Genomic DNA, 22,150 nt, shown 5'->3' on the forward strand with positions numbered 1-22,150 from the left:
AGAGGCTCATTTTACCCAGTAAGGGGGGTTGAGAACACTGTTCCCTCTAAGCTGTGCGTGTGTGTGCGCACACAGATCCTAAACCCCATGCACATGGCGAAACATCGCGCACACAAAAATTTGCACAGAAGAAATTTTTTGCACACACACCCTATCAAAAATTAGAGGGAACATAGAGAGAAATTGCTTGGTGCCTTCTGAAAACTCACCTTGATGTCTTCATACTTGAGGACAGAGGGATGATTTTCCAGCTCCTGGTATATGTGAGGAGTGAGGAGCTGGGCAATCTCAGGGCGCATGCGGTGCTGGAATACAGAAACAAAAGTTAGTTACAGGAAGGCTAGGGTTAGCAGTAGCCAACATAAATGGGCAAATTTCCACATGATGGAATGAACTGAACCATCCTTCCATTTCTGCTTCATCAGGGAAGACAATGACCAAATACGAGACAATGGTGCCACAGAAATGGAAACTAACCCTCCCTCTGTCATCAATTCCAATCTAACCAGATGGAAGTGACCAAATGTATCTTCATGAAGATATGGAACTGTAAGTAAGTTTGTTGCTTTCAGTGCAGTTCCCAGTGGACAGGTTGTCAGATCACAAAAGTCACCACCAGCATGACATCACTGTTACATAATGTACCCCATGTAACTCCCTGTACCCCCATATTCACTATTGTTATAGGATTATACGTTTTGTACAAAGTATGCCTTGTGAGATACCATTTGAAAAGTCACAATCTGTTAAATATTAATGTTACAATGTATCTTCATTGTATATGAAATTATGAGACGTTGCTATGTGTTTTGTGAGTCTGCTTCTCTCACCAGCTTCAGTTATGCAACAGGGAGAGAGCCCAAGAGCAGAAAGGCTGTACCATAAGATGTAGTGCCTGTGTCTTGAATGGACACAGAAGCTGGTCTGCATGGATCTGACAGATCCCTGTGTTCTTCAGAGGGATTAAGCAAAACCTGGTTTTCTGTTTTGTTTTTTCAGATTGCTATGGGAGCAGGAATATAAGGCTGAGCTTCCTTCAAACTCCAACCAGGTAAATACCTATTGTGACACTACACCCCATAATTGTTGTAGTAATATTATATGATAATGACTAATTATGATGCATTTTCTGAAAGATGGGTCATGTAAGGGGTCATTGGAAAAGTTATGATTTGCTGTATATGATTATCCTATCTGTATGCATGTATCATTTTTGTATCTAAAGTTATGAATATTGACTACCTGGGTGACACCCACTAGGCAAAGTGCTTCCAGCCTAAACATCTGGTTGTGAAGAGTCTGTTCAGGATAATGGGCCATTAGGAAAAACAACAGGCTTTAGGGAGAAGCTTATCCCCCACCTGGTGAGCCTTCCTAAGAATGCTCCAGCCAGCCTATAAGTAATGGCTGCTATGACTCTGCAAGGGCATGTGACCAGAGCACATGACGCTGGACTCAATTTTGGGTACCTGTATTTTTCTACAAACTGGGCTGGGATCTGTTTTTGGAACAAAGGGTTCCCACCATATGCTAAGGCTATATAAAACAGGGAGTGACATCATCTGTTGTTCTTCACTCTCCCACAACAACTCAACACCTAAAAGAAGCTCTGAAAGAAAAGGATTTGGAATGGAGGTGGGGATCCCAAGCTGCAAAGCAAGTGCAGCTTGTGCCTTGAGAATCTGCAAGCCTGCTTGTATCATCAGTAGGTCCTTACCAAATTCACAGTCTATTTTGGTCATAGATTTTAAAAATTGTAAATTTCATTATTTCAGATATTTAATCTGAAATTTCATGGTGTTGTAACTGTAGGGTCCTGACCCAACTCTGAGGTAGCAGCACAGAAGTAAGGGTGACATGGTATAGTACTGCAACCCTTACTTCTGCACTGCTGCTAATGGGACACTGCCTTCAGAGCTGGGCATCTGGCCAACAGCCACTGCTCTCCACCCACCCAGCTTTGAAGGCAGCACAGAAGTAAGGGTGGCAATACTGCAACCCCCCTACAGTAACCTTGCGACTCTCCCCACAACACTCTTTTGGGTTAGGACCCCCAGTCTGAGAAACATTGGTCTCTCCCATGAAATCTGTATAGTATGGGGTAAAAATAAACAAAAGACCAGATTTCACAGTCCATGATGCATTTTTCCACAGCCATGAATTTGGTAGGCCCTAATTGTTAGTCAGGGTGAGAAACTGCTAATTCATATCCAATCTTTCTAGTATTTTAGGCTTAGTTTGTGGTTTTGTTTACAGTGGAGTCGCATCTTATGCGAGGGTTAAGTTCTAAAGTCAGCGCATAAGGCGAAAATCGTCTATAGTCAAAATTATCCTTGAAAATCCCTTAAATCACCCATAAAGTAAAAAGAAAAGGAGTAACTGTAGCGCCTTAGAGACTAACTTATTGATTATGATTCCCTGTTTACAATTACATTCTGAGACCACTGAATGCATCCGGTGAAGTGGGCTGTAGCTCACGAAAGCTTATGCTCAAATAAATTTGTTAGTCTCTAAGGTGCCACAAGTACTCCTTTTCTTTTTGCAAATACAGACCAACACGGCTGCTACTCTGAAACCTGTCATAAAGTAAAGTATACCGTACATGGTTTTGTGTATACAAGGCTGTACAGTAATATGTATAAATGTATAATGTATATAGTAATATACAGTATATAATAAAAAGTACATATGCAAAATTTAATTTTACAGGACTGTATTTTTAATTATAGGGGGTCGTCAGGGCTTGATGTCGATCCAGGAGACGGCGGTGATTGAGAGTTTGGGTGACGGAGAGCGAGTTGTAGACGAAGTGGTTGGCTCTGGTTCAGCTCAAGAAGTTGATTGCGTAGGCTCGTCTGCTGCTGGTCATTTTTCCTTGAAAAACCATGGTGATCGGCAACTGTCGCTGTTGTCTCTTGAGCTGCTCAAACATTTCTTGATACGGTCTCAAACCATCCGTAATACTACGTGTGATTTTGAGGCTTCGTTCCATAGAGAGATCGAATTCAGAAATTAAATCATTCAAGTGTTTTGCTGCTTGGAACACTTCAGCAAATTGGGCTTGTCTTTCTGATTTCTAAGTGTAAGCGCAGTTGGGCATTTTTTTTCCCCAGAAGAGCCCAGTCTCATCAGCTTTAAAAACTTGTTCTGGAAGATAGTCCTTTTCTTCTATGATTTTCTTTAATTGTTCGGGGTAGGCTTTTGCTGCCTCTTCATTGGCAGATGCAGCTTCCCCAGTAGTCTGCACGTTTTTGAGGTTGAAGCGGTTCCTAAAACCGTTAAGCCAACCTTGGCTGGCTTTGAATTCCTTCTCATCAGAAGACTATCCTCCTTCAGCAGGAGATTTGAATGCATAGAGACTAAGAGCCTTTTCTCACAATGTGTTGCCATCGATAGGCACACGTTTACAGTTCATGTCTTCCAGCCGTAAGTTTAATGACTTTTCAGTCTTCACTAAAGTCTTAACATGCACCTGGCTTGTCACCTTAGCAGTTATTGGAGCACTTGATGCTACAGCTTGATGAATTTCTCTCTCTCGAATCTTGATGGCACGGATGCTAGATTCATTGTGGCCATATTTACGCGCCACATTGGAGACCGACATACCATCTCTCAATAAGTCCAACACAGCCCGTTTTTCCTCCAGCGTTGGAACAGATTGCTGTTTCTTCGATTGAGCACCAGATGAAGTAGTTGGCTTGCGTTTAGGAGCCATGTTGTATGAAAAATATGTACAGTATCTTTAAACGCTAGAATCACACTCAGTGCAGCAAGATGCTCACACTAGGAGAGGCACGCAGGAACTCACACCGACTGAGGGAACAGCAGATTCACGTCTCCCATCTCACGCTCACTCCGGAGCATATGCTCATTGATGGAATGGTGGGCGGAATCGCCCACACTATTTACAGGTATCTTGTTATTTTTCTTTTTTTTTTTTTGCCGAGCGTGTATAGTTGAATTTGTGTAAGTTAAATGTGCGTATGATGCGAATCACCTGTATTTGCTAGGTAATCTGCTTTGATCTGTTTGCTATCACTTAAACTCTATCTTTCTGTAGTTAATAAACTTGTTTTATGTTTTAACCTAAACCGGTGTGCCTTTAAATGAAGTGTCTGGGGAAAAAAATCTCAGTTTGGTTACCACAAGTGTGCATATTCCTCTCACCATGGGGGGGTGGCGGCTCAATAATGAACTAACACTGTACAGATCCCTGTGTGGTGCAAGATGGTATAATTTTGGGTTTATACTATAGAGGGGGGAACTGGAAAATTGGCCATTGTCTGCTGTTTGCAGTCAGGTAACCCAGTTTGGATGAGTGGCGCCACCTGCTGTCATGTTAGGTGATAACAGGCCCTGGGTGAGGCTGGCTGTGTCCCCAACCCAGCTGTGTGTCTTAGAGGAGCGCAGCGGTTCCCACAGTTCCCAGATTGCAATCCGGGGTGACAACCTGTCACACCTATATAATGGAAAATGAGTACAGCAAGCGGAGATTCTAGAGCTGCTCCTCACCTGATAATTCAAGCGGACAAAGGGGAAGCCGACTTTCACCAGCCGCTCAAAAAGAGACATCTCCAGGTTGAAGTTCTTGGCCAAGTCATACACATTAGCACTAGGCCGCAACTGGAAATGAAAGTGTTAGAGTTCAGCTGTTATGAGTTCTCCCTCCCATCCATCTGCAACGCTTTCCTCTCTCCACCACTGGAAGAGCAGCGACAGGGTTTTTGAAGCAATGCCAAGTATTCGGGCCAGCTCAGCTACAATGAATCAGGCTTAGAAGTAAGTGAGGTTAAGTTACTGCCAGAACTGCACGAGAGTTTTGTCCCCGGAAGCACACTGGGGAACTAAGGGGAGGCAGGGCCAATGACTGCCACTGTGGATATAGCTATATGGCAGGGGGAGGATGATAAACCTGTGGGACCCTCCTGCTTGGCATTTTGCTGTGCCCTATCTCAGTCTCTGTACATTGGAGCAGGCCCCACATGGACACGTTACCTGCTGGTGGTCTCCAATGAGGATGAGGTGCTGACACGCTTTGCTCAGAGTGGTGATGGTGTGAGCCTCCAGAACCTCTGCTGCTTCTTCCACTATGACAATTCGAGGCTCCACTTTCTGCAGGATCTGACGGTATTTAGCAGCACCTGGTGGGAAAGAGAAAGGCACCCTCAACAGAGCACAACTTCCCCTACAGGCAGCAAGCTAGTGCACAGGAACTCCAAGACAGATATTTTAAGGGATGGAGAGAACCTCCCCAGGTCTCAGTTCCCAGGAAGACACAAGGGGTTCTCTGCCACGCATCGCACATTCCAAGACTCATCCCCAAAGGGGCTTTGTAGCTGGCTTCTTGGCCTATGCCCAGGAAGGCTCCTAAGGGTACAGGGAGTAGGTGGTGTGACCCAAAGATCTCTTGATGCTAACGGGCAGAGATGCATAAAAGTTACAGGAGTCCCCTGGGTCTGGCATCTACATACTAGTTCACCAAAGAGTGTCATGTGAGGTCTCTACTGCCAGCCTGTGTTGCACTGGTTGTCATAATCTTTGCTAAATGTATCTGCAGATAATATGTAAAGAGCTGTGTGTGTGTGTATATATATATATATATATATATATATATATATATATATAAAAAATTATAGTTTTAAAGCAGCGACATGCCTTAAGACAGGTTCTACCAGACAGGAAGTAGGAAACACTTATCTCCTCGGCTGGCCATTGTATACTGGTAGTGGTGGATTAACGCATGGACCCCAGCCAATTTGGGGCCTCCAGAAAAATCTCATGATGCCAGGACAGGATGATTTAGCTGCTGCACCCTCTGCTTTGCTGGCTGTGCTTGGGGCAAGGATTCTTGGATGCATCAGTTGGGGGCGGGGGGGGAGTGGTCAGCCAGTGAGTGCAGCTGGAGGGAGCAGCAGCAGCCGTCACCTCTTCTTCTCCTGTTTGTTGTTTTCTTCGCTGCTGCCCATGGCTTCTTGCCACTGCTGGTGACAGGCTCCCCCAGTATCCTCCCACACCTGGCCAGGCGGCCAGGCAGCCAGGGATGGCTGGCGAAGGAAGATAGGGAACACCACCTCCTGCTGTGTCTCCTCCAGCCCCATGCTGCGCAGGAATGCCCACTCCTGGCTGAAGTCCTACTGCCCCAAGCCCAAGCTGAGCCGCAAGGACACAGGCTGCAACCTGCAGCACATAAGTGACCGGAAGAACATAGTTGCGGGGAGGGAGCGCCACCAGGGTAGGCAGCTCCCCGTGGCTAGGGGAGCCAGGGAAATCCTTGTCACCTCAACCCACAGCAGCAGCTCCCAGAGAAATGCAACACGGAGCCAAAGGGGGTGGGGGGGGAAGAAAGAGAACGCTCTCTGCTGCCCTGGTCAAGAGGGGAAACATGGAAACCCCAAACCCTCCCTCCTGTGGGAGCCCGCATTGTCTCTTCCTTGCCTCTCAATGTTCAATCACTTCTCTCCCCTAGACATGACCTATTCTCTCCTCTTCTCTTCCAGTTTTTTTTTTCCCGTCTCTTTTGGTGATTGCAAAGTATATGGTGAGACAGGCTTTGTTTGGGGGTTTTTTTTATGCCTCTATCTATAGTGTCGAGGCCTTTGGATGCCACTATCACTGCATCTCATAACGCAGCATTATTTACCCCCATCCTAATATGTCATGATATAGCCCCATTTACCCCCACCTGAATCTCTAAGACCTTTGTCGAGCCCAACTCCCCATGCACATGGTTCACAGCCTTGGGATCTTAGTGTGGATTCTTGCATGTCCATTGTGATATGGCATTAATTTGCCCCCTGCTCAGCTGATACGAAGCCTTCCATAGTACAGTTCTCCCATCTTAGCAGTGGATGAAAGACTATAGTGCTATTTACCCCAGACTGCACGATTAAGATCCTTGTGTGTATTTCCCCCCTCACCCCGCATGGACTGATGTGGCACTGTTTAAACTGGGCCACAGCTTCCCGACACAACTCACTCAACTATGAATTTCACAAATGAATTGTGGCCCATGCAAATTTACTTAACAAAGATGGTCAGTGGAATCAACTGTTGTCATGGGCTAATAGTCATCTGTTGCAATGTGAATCCCAAAGCCAAGCCTCCAGGAGGGATAAACAAAGGAAAAACCCCCGATAGTTATAGAAGTAGGATAAATTTATCTTCAGTTTCAGTTACTTTTTTCCCTCCATTACACTGATAAGACATTCGTATAATGGAGTAATGAATGTTCTCTCTCTGCAGTATTATTGGAAAAACTACATTCTCATTAGCTTAGTAATGACCAAACATCCTGTTATGTGCTCTAACTAATCAGAACCTGGACTATTCTTAGAAGTGTGATTTAATGTATAAATATAAATTAGTTTCTGGTTAGCTGAAATAGTTAGTCCTAAAACTTAACTGGTAAAAGGTCAACTTTCTCAGGTTTGACATGAATTGCCTTTGGCAGAAGGCCAAGACAATCACTTTGGCACACATCAGATTCTTTCATAATTTTTTCATAGTTTATACGATCAATTGCAAACTTTGTTTTAAACCAGTGTGCACCGTTGATTGAAAAAAAAAAAAAAAAACGGTTACCTCTCATAACTGTTGTTCTTTGAGATGTGTTGTTCATATCCATTCCAATTAGGTGTGCGCGCGCTGCGTGCACAGTCGTCGGAAAGTTTTTCCCCTAGCAGCACCTGTCAGGTGTCACCTGTCGATCCCCCTGGAGCGGCGCCTTCATGGCACTCAATATAAGACCCTGCCAACCCGGCGCTTCCTCAGTTCCTTATTGCCAGCTACTCTGACAGAGGGGAAGGCGGGTGGGTTTGGAATGGATATGAGCAACACATCTCGAAAAACAACAGTTAAAAGAGGTGAGTAACGGTTGTTCCTTCTTCCAGTGATTGCTCATATTGTTCCAATTAGGTGACTCCCAAGCCTTACCTAGGCGGTGGGGCCGGAGTTAAGAGAACACTGATTGCAGCACCGCTCTTCCGAAAGTCGCGTCATCTCTGGCGTGCCAGACGATGGCGTAGTGAGAAGTGAAGGTATGCACCGCGGACCAAGTTGCTGCCCTGCAGATTTCTTGGATCGGGACCTAGGCCAAGAACACCGCTGATGAGGCCTGGGCCCTCGTGGAGTGTGCAGTAAGAGCCGGGGCTGGTATGTTGGCCAGCTCGTAGCATGCGCAGATGCACGACATGATCCAGGATATTCTTGGAGATGAGACCGGGAGTCCTTTCCTCCGGTCTGCCACTGCTATGAATAGCTGGTTTGATTTTCTGAATAGCTTAGTGCGCTCAATGTAGAAAGCTAGTGCTCGGCGAACATTGAGGGAGTGAAGCCGCTGCTCCCAGTTACTGGCATGAGGCTTGGGGTAAAAGAGGGCAGGAAAATGACCTGACAGGTGTGGAAGTGCAACACCACCTTGGGAAGAAAGGCCGGATATTGCCTGAGTTGCACCTTATCCTTGTGGAAAACCGTGTAAGGTGAATCAGAGGTGAGAGCCTTTAGCTCAGACACCCTCCTCGCAGACATAATGGCGACCAGGAATGCTACCTTCCAAGACAGGTACAGGCGGGAGGAAGTTTCCAGTGGTTCAAATGGGGCCCCATGAGCCTGGAAAGGACCAGGTTAAGGTCCCACGCAGGGACAGGCTGCCGGATCTTGGGATGTAGGTGGTCCAAACCTTTAAGGAAGGAAGCAACCAACTATAGGGTTGGTGAAGACAGATGAAGCAGACGCTCCTGGGTGGAAGGCCGAGATAGCAGTGAGGTGTACCCTTACGGAGGATGCCGCCAGGCCTTGCCGTTTCAGATGTAGGAGGTACTCCAAAGGTGAGAGGTATCGATGCCTGGAGGGGAGGTGTGCGACACTGGTCACACAAACATGAGAATCTCTTCCACTTTGCCAGATACGTGGCTCTGGTAGAGGGCTTCCTGCTACTGAGGAGGACTTCCCTTACTTGCTCCGAGCACAGAAGTTCCATTGGGTTCAGCCATGAAGCTTCCAAGCCGTGAGGTGGAGGGACCATAGGTCGGGGTGATGGGAGGCAACCGTGGTCCTGAGTGAGTAAGTCAGGGAAGAGAGGGAACGTGACCATTGCCTCCAACAGCTCCAGTAGTGTGGGGGTACCAGTGTTGTTGAGGCCACACTGGAGCTATCAGAATTACTTTTGCCCACTCCTTGTGGACCTCGAGCAGGACCTCATGCATGAGGGGGAATGGGGGAAAAGGCGTAGAGCAGGCAACCTCTCCAGGGTAGAAGGAATGCATCCGTGAGGGAGCCTCGGCTGTGACCCTGGAAGAAGCAGAACATTGGGCACTTCCTGTTGTGCTGGGTGACAAACAGGTCAACCTGGGGAAACCCCCACCTTTGGAAAATGAGGTGTAGGACATCTGGCCGGATGGACCACTTGTGCATGCGGAAGGACCTGCTGAGGTGATCCACCAGAGTGTTCTGAACTCCTGGTAGAAAGGATGCTTCCAGGTGAATGGAGTGGGCTATGCAGAACTCCCACAGCTGGAGGGCCTCCTGGCATAAGGGAGAGGAACGGGCTCCCTCTTGCTTGTTAATGTAAAACATGGTGGTGGTGTTGTCCATTAGAACCGCTACACAATGGCTTTGCAGTCAGGCCTGGAAAGCAAGGCGCACCATCCTCAGCTCCTTGATGTTGATATGTAGGGAGAGCTCATCCTGTGACCATAGGCCCTGTGTCTGGAGGTCCTGCAGATGTGCCCCCCACATCCCAGAGACAACGCATCTGTAACCAGGGACAAGGAAGGTTGAGGATTGTGGAAGGAGACTCCTCCGCACACCGCTTGGGGGTCAAGCCACCAGTAGAGGGAAGTGAGGATCTGCCCTGGCACCGTGATCACTGAATTCCAGCTGTTGTGCCCCGGGCAGTAGGCCGATGCAAGCTATGCCTGCAATGGTCTGAGCCACAGCCTGGCGGGCCGGAACACGTAAGTGCAAGAAGCCATGTGGCAGAGGAGACTCTGGCACCCCCTTGCTGTTGTGAGCAGTTGGGAACTGCTGCGGGCTTTGAATTATGTCCATGATTGCTCAGAATTGGGACTCTAGCAGAAGGGCTTGTGCCTGAACCAAGTCCAACACTGCCCCAATAAATTGTATTCTCCGGGTCGATTCCAAGGTCGACTTCCCCAAGGTGAGGAGGAGACCCAGCCATTCAAACGTGCACCTGATCAAACAGATTTGGAACTGCACCTGTGCCTTGGCGTGGCCCCTGAGTAGCCAGTCATCGAGGTAGGGGTATACTTGCACCTGCTGGCAACAGAGGAAAGCAGCCATGACCGACATGCACTTGGTGAACACTTGGAGGGCTGTTGAAAGGCCGAATGGGAGAGCAGTGAATTGGTAATGCTTGTTGTTGACCACTAAAGTGTAGGACAACACTGTGTGCTGGATGAATCGCTATGTGTAAGTACGCATCCTTCATGTCGAGGGCAGCATACCAGTCTCCTGGATCCAGGGAAGGGATAATGGTGCCCAGGGAGACCATGCAGTACTTCAACTTTACCATGAACTTGTTGAGTCCTCGCAGGTCTAGAATGGGTCTGAGACCCCCATTGGTCTTGGGGATTAGGAAGTATTGGGAGTAGAATCCCTTGCCCCTTAGCTCCTGAGGAACTTCCTCAACCTCTCCCATGGCAAGGAGTGCCTGCACCTCCTGGATAAGGAGTTGCTCGTGAGAGGGGTCCCTGAAGAGGGATGGAGAAGGGGGGTGGGAGGGACGGTAGGAGCAGAAATGGAGAGAGTATCCCACTTCCATCGTGCAGAGGACCCAGCAGTCTGAGATTATTTGGGACCATGCATAGAAGAATTGGACAAACTATTCAAAAAGGGCGGGGAAGGATCCGGGAATGAGTCTGGTGTGCCATCCTCAGGTGCCCCTTCAAAAAGGCCTGCTTGGAACCCGATAATGGTTTGGTCGGGCCCTGGCCTTGTCCAGAAGGGGGGTTGAAAGGCTTCCTTCTGCCATTCCTGCCCCTTCATCGAGAACCTGACGACCTGTCTCACTGGCTGTACCAGGCTCAGGAACTGGCAATGGAGTTGGTTCCGAGGGGGGGACAGGGGCATGGTGCCTCCTCGGCACCCCTAGGGGTGGGGTGACTGGCTGAGGCCCCCAGCATCCTCGGTTCAGAGGTGGCCGATCAGGAGCCTTTAGGCTGGGCGCCTTGGGCCCGGTGGTATGCCCACGGGGTCCAGAATGGCCACTGCACTGGTCCCTGCCACTGCGCAGGCCACAGCCCTGCCCCCACCTCAGAGTGTCCAAGGCCTGACCGGTATCTGCGTCGCTCCGAGTACCTAGATCCCGCCTCTGAGTCAGAGGCCAGGGCAGTGCCGAGCGGAGCGGATCTGGCGAGTGGTGCCGCAAGGCTGGAGAGCAGTGCCACGAGACTGGAGCTACTCTGGGTTGCTGAGTGGCGTCAGGACCTGTGCTGGGTCCAGGACCTGCTGCGTGATGGGGCCTGATGTGTGGATTGGCGTCGCGATCAGGAGCACTGGCATGACCTCGAGTGGCGCTGAGATTCTATCAGTGGTGCCAAGGGCCAGATCATCATGATTTGCCTCAAGACAGTGCCATACGATGTGGTACCAGAGGCTTAGCGCAAATCGTAGGTTACCTTGGCGCTGTCATGGCGATGAGGTCCCTTGCTGCCGCAAAGGTGTCCAGGGTGAATGGCAGCTCCACCTCCTCAATGATGTGGGCTGGGGAGTCCAACGGCACCGGACTTCATGGTCCCCCTTGCGGGACCAAAATCAAAGTCAACAGTACTGTCTCTGCAGGCTTTGGAACTGGGTGCTCTTCACGAGGACATGCCCCATTGGCCAGCTCCAGAGGGGTGGGCCTCTGGGACAGAGAGCTGCTCCTCCCTTGCTTTTGGTGCCATTTCTGCACCAGGGAGTGGGAGCGGTGTCAGGTCGATCCCACTTGTTTTGGCGCCGGGGAGCGGTGGTGCCGCAGCTCTCAACTTGAATCCATTCATGGTGCCGCTTAAATCACTGTTGCTGTGGTGTTATGCACCGAAGAACTCAGTTCCGGGTCCTGCTGTGCCAACAGAAGCTGAAGTCTAAGTGTGCCTCCATAAGGAACTGCTTAAGGCAAAAGTCTTGCTCCTTTTTGGTTCTGAGGAGAAACCCTTTACAAATCCTGCATTAAATCGGCTTGGTGAGCCTCCCCCAGACACTTCAGACAAGCATCGTGGGAGTTGCCCATTGGCATGGGCTTGGAGCAGGACTTGCAGGGCTTGAACCCCTGGGACTTGGGCACGAAAGCCCTCCCGAGAAAAAGCCGTCGGGATAGAGGGTAAACCCCCCAGCCAAACTGCTAAGAACAAATACTAACTAACACGTATAAAGAACAGAGACAAAAACAAAGAGGCTACGGAAATGTGGTAGAACTTGCTGAGCAAGACACCACAGTTGCAACAACTGTCACTGGCAGTAAGAAGAAACTGAGGAGGCGCCGGGTCGGCAGGATCATATATTGACCACAAAGACGACACCACTCCAGGGGGCTCCACAGCCAACCCGACGGCTGCTGCTAGAGGAAAAACTTTCCGATGACTGTGCATGCAGCACATGCACATCTAACTGGAATCGATATAAGCAATCATTTGAAGAAGAAATTAAAGTTCTTAATAATAGAGTAATTTTACCTCAGGTAAGGATTATTTCTTTTAATTAGGTTACTTTCTGGAATTGTGACTGTTGTCTTTCAGACACCTTTGCTTCCACAGTTGAACAATTAAACTGTAACAGGATCAATGGGTGGAAAAAAACGTTTAATGGTCAGGTTTAAGAAAATTGGGGGAGATTAAAGAATCACTTGTAGAACAGTGAATGACTGATTATTGCAACAGCCATGTTGTCCAGATCAGCAGTGAATACCTTTGTGTAATGGTACAGATAATATCTAGCCAGACTCATTTTCTATGTGGAAAAACTGAGCAGTTAATTTAGGAATAATGAACTGAAATAGGATTTGCTTTATTAATGCAGTGCGTAAACACTGAATGGCACCTTTGTATTAATGGTTTTTGATACATTTGTATTTTTAATGGGGTGTGGGGACCCAAATGTTCTTTTGCCCAGGGCTCTAATAAACCTCTGTATACTGAGTGTCATACAATGAAGGTCTATTGACATAAGTCAAATGCTAATGAAGAGATTGCAGGAACTTTAAGAGAGGAAATTAACAGGAAAAGGTGAATGGGGGGGAGGGGGTACACACACACAGGTTTAAAGATGAAGAACGAAGGACTGGTCTAATGTATCCAGGGGTGCAGAGACATGCTCAGGCACCCTTCATCTAGGAAGAAAAGCAGCTGGCAGGCTTGGTTTTAGGAAAGGATGGTCTCAGCCATCCTGGTTGAAAAATACTGTGAGAAGGACTCCAGGTAAGCAGGACCTTCTTCGATAAGTAGGCATGTTAGTTAAATTTAGGCTCCAGAATGTGTGTATGATGTTGGACGGTATTTATCACTAACCTCAAAGGTATGGTGGAGCCTGTGTAGGCTAAGAGGAGAGTGCTTATGTTGACTGTGGATGGTGGGGTTAAGGAAGCTGATCCCTGGCAGGCACAGACAAGGTTTCATCATGTGAAGGGCAGGTGGTAGCTAGGTGCCCTACAACCTTAGGCATCCCTGGGAAGCATTACAGATGGGCAACAAGTGTGATCCTATGACCTTTGCTTCTACCATGTTCCTAACCATCTCCTTCTGCAGGAACTACCCATTCAGCTCATGGAGGAGAAAAGGTGGGGGAATTCACATAACTGGAATATTGATTTCGAAGGGAACAGCTTGTTCAGAAAGGGAAATAAGGGAGGTTGTGTGGCTCAATATATCAAAGATATACACTTGCACGAAGGATGAGATAGAAGTGGGACGTATACCTGCTGAAAGCCTCAAGGAAATGATAAAAGGGGTAAAAAAAAAAAAAAAAAAAAAACCACAAGGGTGATGTCAGGGTAGGTAGCTACTATAGACCACCTAACCAGGAAGAAAAACTGTATGAGGGTTTTATTTAAAAACCTAACAAAATCATCCAAAACAGAGGATGTAGTGATGATGGAAGACTTCAACCTCCCAGACAGCTGTTGGGAAAATAATAGAGCAGGGTACAGATTATCCCACAAGTTCTTGGAATGCACTGGATACAATTTTTTGTTACAGAAAGTGGAGAAAGCAACTAAGAGAGGCTATTCTGGATTTGGTCCTGACAAACAAGCAGGAACTAGTTGGAAGGCAGCTTGGGTGAAAATGGTCATTAACCACTGGAACAATTTACAAAGCATCATAGTGGATTCTCCATCACTTGCAATTTTTAGATCAAGATTGGATGTTTCCTAAAAGCTCTGCTCCAGGAGTTATTTTGGGGAAGTTCTCAGGCCTGTTTTATACAAGAGGTCAGACTACAAGATCACAGTGGTCCCTTCTGGCCTGGGAATCTATGAATCCTTCTTGAATTGTGGACACTAGAACTAGACACAGTATTCCAGCAGCAGTTGCACCAAATGCAGAATTAATATTAAACTACTAACTCCTACTTGATATTTTCTTGTTTATACATCCAAGGAGTGCATTAGCCCTTTTGGCCACAATTGCACTTGCAAGCTCATGTTCAGCTGATGACCCATCATGACCTTTACGTCTTTTTCAGAGAAACTGCTTCCCAGATAGTCCCATTCCAATCTTGCAAGCGTAGCCTGCATTCTTTGTTCAGATACATACGTCCTTACATTTGCCTGCATTAAAACACTGTTTCCTTGCACCCAGCTTACCACATGATCCAGATCACTTTATGAGTAATCTGTACTCTTCATTATTTACCACTCCCCAATTTCTAGGTCATCTGCCAACTTGATCGGTGATGATTTTATGTTGTCCCCCAGATCACTGATAAAAATGTTAAATATTGTAGAGCCAAGAACAGATCCCTAAGGGACCCCATTAGAAACGCATCCATTCATGGATTATTCCCCATTTACAGTTACCTTTTGAGACCTTTCAGACAGTTTTTAATCTATTTATTGCATGCCATGCTAATTTTGTATGTCTAGTTTTCTAATTAAACAGTGTAGTACCAAGTCACATGCCTTATGGAATTCTAAGTATATTGCACAAACGCTTTTACTTTTATCAACCACACACGTAATCTCAAAACACATATCAAGTTAGTTTGACAGGATCGATCTTCCACAAACCTCCATTGATTGGCATTAATTACTTTTCTTTAATTCTTGATTAATCACGTCCCACATCAGCACATCCCTTGGCCCGTGCCGCTTCCAGCAGCCCCCATTGGCCTGGAGCGGTGAACCGTGGCCAGTGGGAGCCATGATCAGCCGAACCTGCAGATGCGGCAGGTAAACAAACCGGTCCGGCGCGCCAGGGGCTTTCCCTGAACAAGTGGCAGACCAACTTTGAGAACCACTGGTCTGAGATTAATCAATCACCAATCCATCACTAAGGCTACAAATACTCCTGCCTTTTTTACATTATTGATAATTCTATCATTTCCATTTGGTAATGGCCCAATGCATTTTATTCATAATGTACTTAATCTCTTCCTTGTCCTTAACTCTGGTGGCCATAGATTTCTCAATGTGTCCTTTTGCTTCCTTTATCAGTTTTCTACAATTCCTATCTTCTGGTTTATGATCTATTTTTCCTTTCTTCCAGTTGTATTTAACGATTTATAGCTGCCCTCATTTCCCCTCTAAAAAAGAGGGATTTTTTTTTTTAAAGCAGTATAGCATTCTGTCTTATTGTGGCCTTTCATGCATCCAGTAAAGTGTTTTTAAACAATTCCCAATCATTCACATTTTTCTGTTTAAATTCTCCAACTGATTTGGTTCATAATTATTTTCAGCTTTGGGAAATTGGCCCTTTTAAAGCACCACATTTTTATTAGTGGTTTAGACTTTATTCTGTTTCCATATAACAAAATGTGATCAAATTACCATCACTTGTTGTGACAAAGTGGAAATTTTTCGTAATATTTTGGATGAATATTGTATGTGTGTGCGCATGCCTTAGTTTCCCCTATATCCTGCATGGTTAAAAGGTAGGGGGAAAAAGGTTGTTTATTCTTTGTAGAGATCCAGGTGTGACTGGCACCTGGCTGTCTGGGGCCTGGGTCCCGGGTCCCTTGCCCTGGAGCGTCCCAGAAGACAGTGGACCACACATATGGTACCCAACAGCTGATGACCGTGGACAATGGACCCTTCTGGAGGAAGCCAGCCCGTTTTAACCAGCTGGAGAACAAAGAGCTAAGGAAGACAGACAAGTAAAAACCTCCTCACCTGGGAACAAAACAAAGAACTAAGGAGGGTCAGGTGGGGCTGCTGGAAGCAGGAGTCTCTTCTGGACTGAGGCTAAGAGAGTTTGAGGCTCTGGACAGACCCAGATGGACTTGGTTATAACTTTTCTGTTCTGTATGCTAACTTAAGGACTTTCTACGCTTTGTTCCAGAAATCTAATAAAGTCTTCTGTTTTTACACCGCTGGCTGAGTCACTCCCGATTAAGTTAGGGTTGCATTGCTCTTTTTGGGTGTGTAAGTCTTGCCCAGGTATCCAGTTCACGTGGACTCACTGAGGGGGACCTCATGGCATGAAGCAGAGGTGCTGAAGGCTCCAAGGTTTGCTCCAAGGAGGTGGTGAAGCTAAGGGGGTTACAGGGTTAACACATTGTAGGGGTCCTCCCAGAGATTGTTCCAGAGCACCAGACCTGTGGATCTGTGACATTAGTACATTAACTCCTCGCTTAACGTTGTAGTTATGTTCCTGAAAAATGCAACTTTAAGTGAATCCAATTTCCCCATAAGTATTAATGTAAGGGGTGGGGGGGGGGGGTTGGTTCCAGGTAAATTTTTTTCACCAGACAGTTTTAAACAATTTAATACTGTACACAGCAATGATTATTGTGGAGCTTGGTTGAGGTGGTGAAATTAGAGGGTGAAAGAAGGTGGGATATTTCGCAGGGAATGCCTTATTGCTAAATGATGAACTCGCATTCGGCTGAGCCCTCAAGAGTTAGGCAGCACGAAAGGAGGGAGGAGAGACAGCATGGCAGATAGAGACACCCTGTGTGTGTGAGAGAGAGATTGATGCGCATTGCCCCTTTAAGTACGCTGACACCACATTCTAAGTACACTGCCTTTAAAAACCATCAGGAAGTTGAGGTAGCAGCTAGACAGCTCTCTCCATCCTGACCCCTGTTGTGTCTCCCCCCTGCTCTATATGGAGAAGGGGTAAGCAGGGGGCAGGAATAGGAGGGAGGGGGACACCCTGACATTAGTCCCCCTCTCCTCTGCACAGCAAGCAGGAGTGCCCAGGAGCAGCTCCAAGACAGAGGGCAGGAGCAGCACATGGCAGTTGGGGGAGGGACAGCTGAACTGCTGGCAAGTGGTAGCCTGCTGGGCAGCTGCTGCACAGGGAACTTAGGGGAGCTGCTGGTCCACCCTGGTTCCAAGCCCCCACCAGCTAGCTGCAATGAGCTTCCCTTCCTGCAAGCAGTGGACAAAGCAGGTGGTTGCTAAACAATGTTATACTTTAAACTAACATGTTTCCTAATTCAGTGGTCTCCAAACTTTTTGGCTTGCACACCCCCAGGGTGAAGACCAGAAGACCTGCCGCAGGCACTCTGCCGGAGGGGAACACCAGCCATGGACGTGCAGAGCTGCTACCGAAGAACAAAAAACGGTGGAGTGCTGTCCAGCAGCGATCCTGCTGCTGCGGACCCCCTGGGATCATCTTGCGCACTCCAGTTTGGAGACTACTGCCCTAATTGATCAGCAATGTAACGTAACAATGAAACATTAACCAGGACAACTTTAAGTGAGGAGTTACTGTACCTAAACTACCGCTCATTTTTAGTTCTGTGATCAATTCCTCTTTATCTGTCAAAAGAGGACCCAATACAGAATTCCCTCACGTTGGATTCAACAATGAGTTAGGAAATTATCTATAAAATATTTAGTAATTCCAAAGATATTTTAGTACTGGCACCATGAAACCTCCAGCATGTGTCACTCACTTAGATTGAAGTCCCCCATAATCAAGAGGAGTTTTTTTCCCCTACACTTATATATAAGTGCTTATACAGCCGATCATCCTGTTTCCTAGTGTGATTTGGGGGTCTACAGCAGACACCTGACAGTACCCTGTCTTATGCTTTATCCATTAAGACATTGATGCATATGCATTCAAGATCATTGTCCAAGATGTCAATGACTCTGAAATAGGTAATGTAATTTGACAGATTGCTACTCCCACTCCCCTTTCCCCCCCCCCACTCAGTCCTTCCTAATAAGTTATAACCATTGATTTTAACATTTCAAATCACACAAATCCCACCAAATACAGACCATGTTGAATTTTTGCTAATAAGCAAGCAATTTTAATTCCTTGTTTGTTTCTCAGACACAGAGCATTGCTGTATGAGCAATTAAATAAATTCTCCTCTTCATATCTTTTGGTTTCTTGATTAATTTTGTTCTCATAATTTTGTGCTGAATGAGTGCTCATTTGGCTCTTCTTTTCACCTTCCACCTTTGTTTAGTTTAACACATGCCTGACTACTCTGGCTCCCCTTCTACTGAGATGGAGGCCATTCAAATCCAAACTGTACAGTCCCCTCTCCCCAAAGAGGGTGGACCAATATTCCACAAAACTAAATTTAATCTACATTCCACCACTTACCTAGCTAGCAGTTCACTTCCAGCATCTTCCGTCTTCCTTCACTCATGGAACTGGAAGGATCACCAGGACATTTTTCTCCTTCAGCACCCTTCTGAGTTCCCTGAAGTCATTCATAATCTATGAGATCCTACAATGCAGTGTCATTAGTACTGACATGCACCATCACTAGAGGATTCATCCCCATCGACTTTAAAAGCCTATCTAATCTAAAGTGATGTCTAGTGTCTCGGCTCCAGGAAAACAGCACACCATCCTGTCATCTGTCCCTTGCAGAATGTTCTATCCATTTTTCTTAGGATGGAATCCCCAGCAAGGCTCATCTGTCTTCCCTGTACAGTTGAACACCTTTATCAGCATGGTCGTTTTTTCTTGCAAGTTGGGCTGAGCAGCCATCCATGGGTATGTCCCATACACCTCTCTGTTGAATTTGACCAGGTGGAGCTTCAGAGATATTTTCAGCAGTTTCTACACAGAGTACCCAGTATAATTTGGAAACCTCTAGCTTTGTGGAATTCATCCTGATCATCATCATTCTGATGGTCAAAGCCTGCCTATCATTGTCTGCCTCATCATCTTGCATTCAGTGGTTACAAATTGCCAAGCCTCCTCAGATTCCTTGGTGGCCAGTTCCTTTCTTCACTAAATCTGTAACAGCAATGGAACTTCTCAGTCTCTCTGATGCTGTGTTACATCTGCACTTGTCCTTCCAATCCAAGAGACTATTCTTCCAACATAGCCACCAACTTCCATGTAATACACAAAATCCCTTCCGACTTCAGGCAGGAAAAAAAACATGGCATATCTGGTGCAGGTCACAGCTGTTCCATTGAAGGTCATCAAGAGTTGGGCTTTCCTTTTAGGTACAATCCCTCACACTCCCTTGCCAAACACCCTCTGAAACTCTGTTAGCTGCCTGTTTGTAGCTCACAAATTTGTCAAGCAACTGACTTTTTATCCTGCTTAGCTCCACCACCTACCAGCAAGAAGCAACTAGTCACTCAGTCTTCAAACGGGGAGGGAGGTGGGGGGGCACAAGGGGGAAAAGGAGAAGACGACTGCTCAAAGATCAAAGCTACATGGCCCTTACCAAGACACCAATAAAACAGATCTGTCTGAGCTGCTAATTCAGGGGCCCATGGCCCAGCTACACAACACAGGAAAAAAAACTAAACAGATTAGCTCAGTGCACCAGTCACCAAGGCCCACTATCCCCAAGCATAGAGTCCGCTGCTTCAACCTCCAAAACCCTCCTGTTAGCTGCCTGTTTGTGACTCCACACACACCCCCACACCCCACCTACTGATTCTGGAGATGGAATCCACTGGGAACTGTGTCCCTCCACTGACCTAGGATGCAGTGCTGGTTTGTTCCCCAAATGCCACTCACCTGTAGTCGTCATCCCTACAACCAGGGCCTCCTTGAGAATGCAGAGATCCTCCTGCAGCCTCAGTTCCGCCAACCTCTCTGCTGCCACCTGGTACTGCTGCTCATGCTGCAGGATCTTTCGTCGAATCTCCCCCTGGTACATCTGTAGCCAGCGCCTGGAGAAGAGCATGATCACCAAATGAGAGGAAGGATGCTTAAGACGCTAACCTAGGACTCAGACCTAGATTCCAGACTGTGATCTTGGGCAAGCCATTTAGTATTAGTGCCTTACTTCTCCATCTGAAAATAGTGAAGGCCAGATGAGTACTTTACATAAAAAGGGGAGCAAGCAAACTGGGGGCAATCTCTGGGCATCGCCTGCCCAACACATCCAAGAGCATTGTTACCTATACAGCCTCCAGCGGAAGCTGAGGTCCAGCTGCCACAAGTCCTGGATAGCCCTGGCCTCTGCCTCAGTCATTGCATTCAGTTTACGGAGCTCAGCCCTCATCTTCTGCTTCATTTTCCTCCTCTGAGCTCGTTGCATCTGCAGGAAAAACTCCCATCAAGCAGTTACACTTACAGTGCTCAGCACCAGCATTCCCCCATCACTCCCTCCCTATCCAGAGGAAGCAAAAAAGCAAGAAAACAAAAAAAAAAGCCTCACAGTCCCAGTGAATGTGTTTACCTCCCACTCCACAGCTTCCTGCTGTGGCTGGGCTGCCCCTTGACTCTGCTTTTCCAGCTTCATGGCCAGGAGCATATTTGCCAGTTCCATGATGGCACCATTCTCATCCTCCCTCCTCTGCTGAGGCCTGGCTGTCTCCTCTTCCTCAATCACTCGGTCTGCCTGAATTAGGTCAGCCTCCTCTGGGATCTCCAGCAGCTGTTCCCCTTCCTCCTCCCCCTCCTGCTCCTCCTCTCCATCCTGCTGGCCACCTATAAGACAGTAAACCAGCCATACATGGAGGCATCAGTGAGGACAATGCAGCTAAAGGGAGGAGAGAGGGACACTGCAGTAGGAGGAGAACGCAGGAGTGGAGAGGGGCATGCTGGGATTTTAATTAGCCATGGTACTTTTCAAACAAACACTCATCTCCCCTCCCTTCCCCTTCATCATGCACTTTTTCAATATCTGCTCAACCATAGCTCCCCCTCACCACGCACCTCCTGGCTTATGCATTCGCTCCCCTACCACAGGCCTCATGCATGGTTTGACGGGTTGGGTCACAGAGACCCCCTTGGGACGGTCACCTGGTGGGCTGAGCTCACTTTCCATGCCAGTTTGGAACTCCAGAACCCTGTCTTATTGAGCCAGACATGCCAGTCTGCTTCATCTCAGACTGAGGGTCTGAACCACGTGCCCCAAAGCAGCAGACTTAACTGAAAACAGTTTAAGACGTGTTCCTGTCTCTAGCACCCCGACACCCAGCTCCCAATGGGATCCAAACCCCAAATAAATCCATTTTACTCTGTATAAAGCTTATACAAGATAAACTCAAATTGTCCGCCCTCTAAAACACAGAGAGATATGCACAGCTGTTTGTTCCCCCAGGTACTAATTACTTACTTTGGGTTCAATAATAAACAAAAGTGATATTAAGTATAAAAAGTAGGATTTAAGTGGTTCCAAGTAATAACAGACAGAATAAAGTAAGAAAAACACGCAAGTCTAAGCCTAATGCATTAAGAAACTGAATACAGGTAAATCTCACCCTCAAATGTTCCAATAAGCTTCTTTCACAGACTAGACTACTTTCTAATCTGGGCCCAATCCTTTCCCCTGGTACAGTCCTTGTTTCAGCTCAGGCAGGAGCCTGGGGAATTTTCATGACTGCAGCCCCCTTTGTTCTGTTGCACCCCCTTATATAGCTTTGGCACAAGGCGGGAATCTTGTGTCTCTTTGGGTCCCCACCCCTCCTTCTAAATGGAAAAGCACCAGGTTAAAGAGAGTCCAGTACCAGGTGACATGGTCACACGTCCTGTGAGACACCCCCCCCCCCCACAAGCCTCCATTCTTCCTGGCCTGACTCACGGGAAGGCTTGCAAGTAAACAGAGCGATTTA

General features: G+C 47.1%; 1 protein-coding gene across 5 annotated transcripts in view; it reads right to left on the reverse strand.

The window, feature by feature from the left end:
• ZNFX1 (zinc finger NFX1-type containing 1) overlaps nt 1-22,150 on the reverse strand; it is a 36,999-nt gene that overhangs the window by 4,899 nt on the left and 9,950 nt on the right. For all 5 annotated transcript variants that reach the window (XM_043495873.1, XM_038369152.2, XM_043495875.1 and 2 more), the window contains 6 exons: nt 20,773-21,023; nt 20,492-20,631; nt 20,106-20,260; nt 4,996-5,141; nt 4,513-4,623; nt 210-305 (listed from right to left, as the gene is read on the reverse strand). In XM_043495873.1, the coding sequence (XP_043351808.1) occupies nt 210-305; nt 4,513-4,623; nt 4,996-5,141; nt 20,106-20,260; nt 20,492-20,631; nt 20,773-21,023 (899 nt within the window). The remainder of the gene's footprint in view (nt 1-209; nt 306-4,512; nt 4,624-4,995; nt 5,142-20,105; nt 20,261-20,491; nt 20,632-20,772; nt 21,024-22,150) is intronic.

This window comes from Dermochelys coriacea, chromosome 13 (genome assembly GCF_009764565.3).
Source record: "Dermochelys coriacea isolate rDerCor1 chromosome 13, rDerCor1.pri.v4, whole genome shotgun sequence".
NCBI classification, from domain to species: Eukaryota; Metazoa; Chordata; order Testudines; family Dermochelyidae; genus Dermochelys; species Dermochelys coriacea.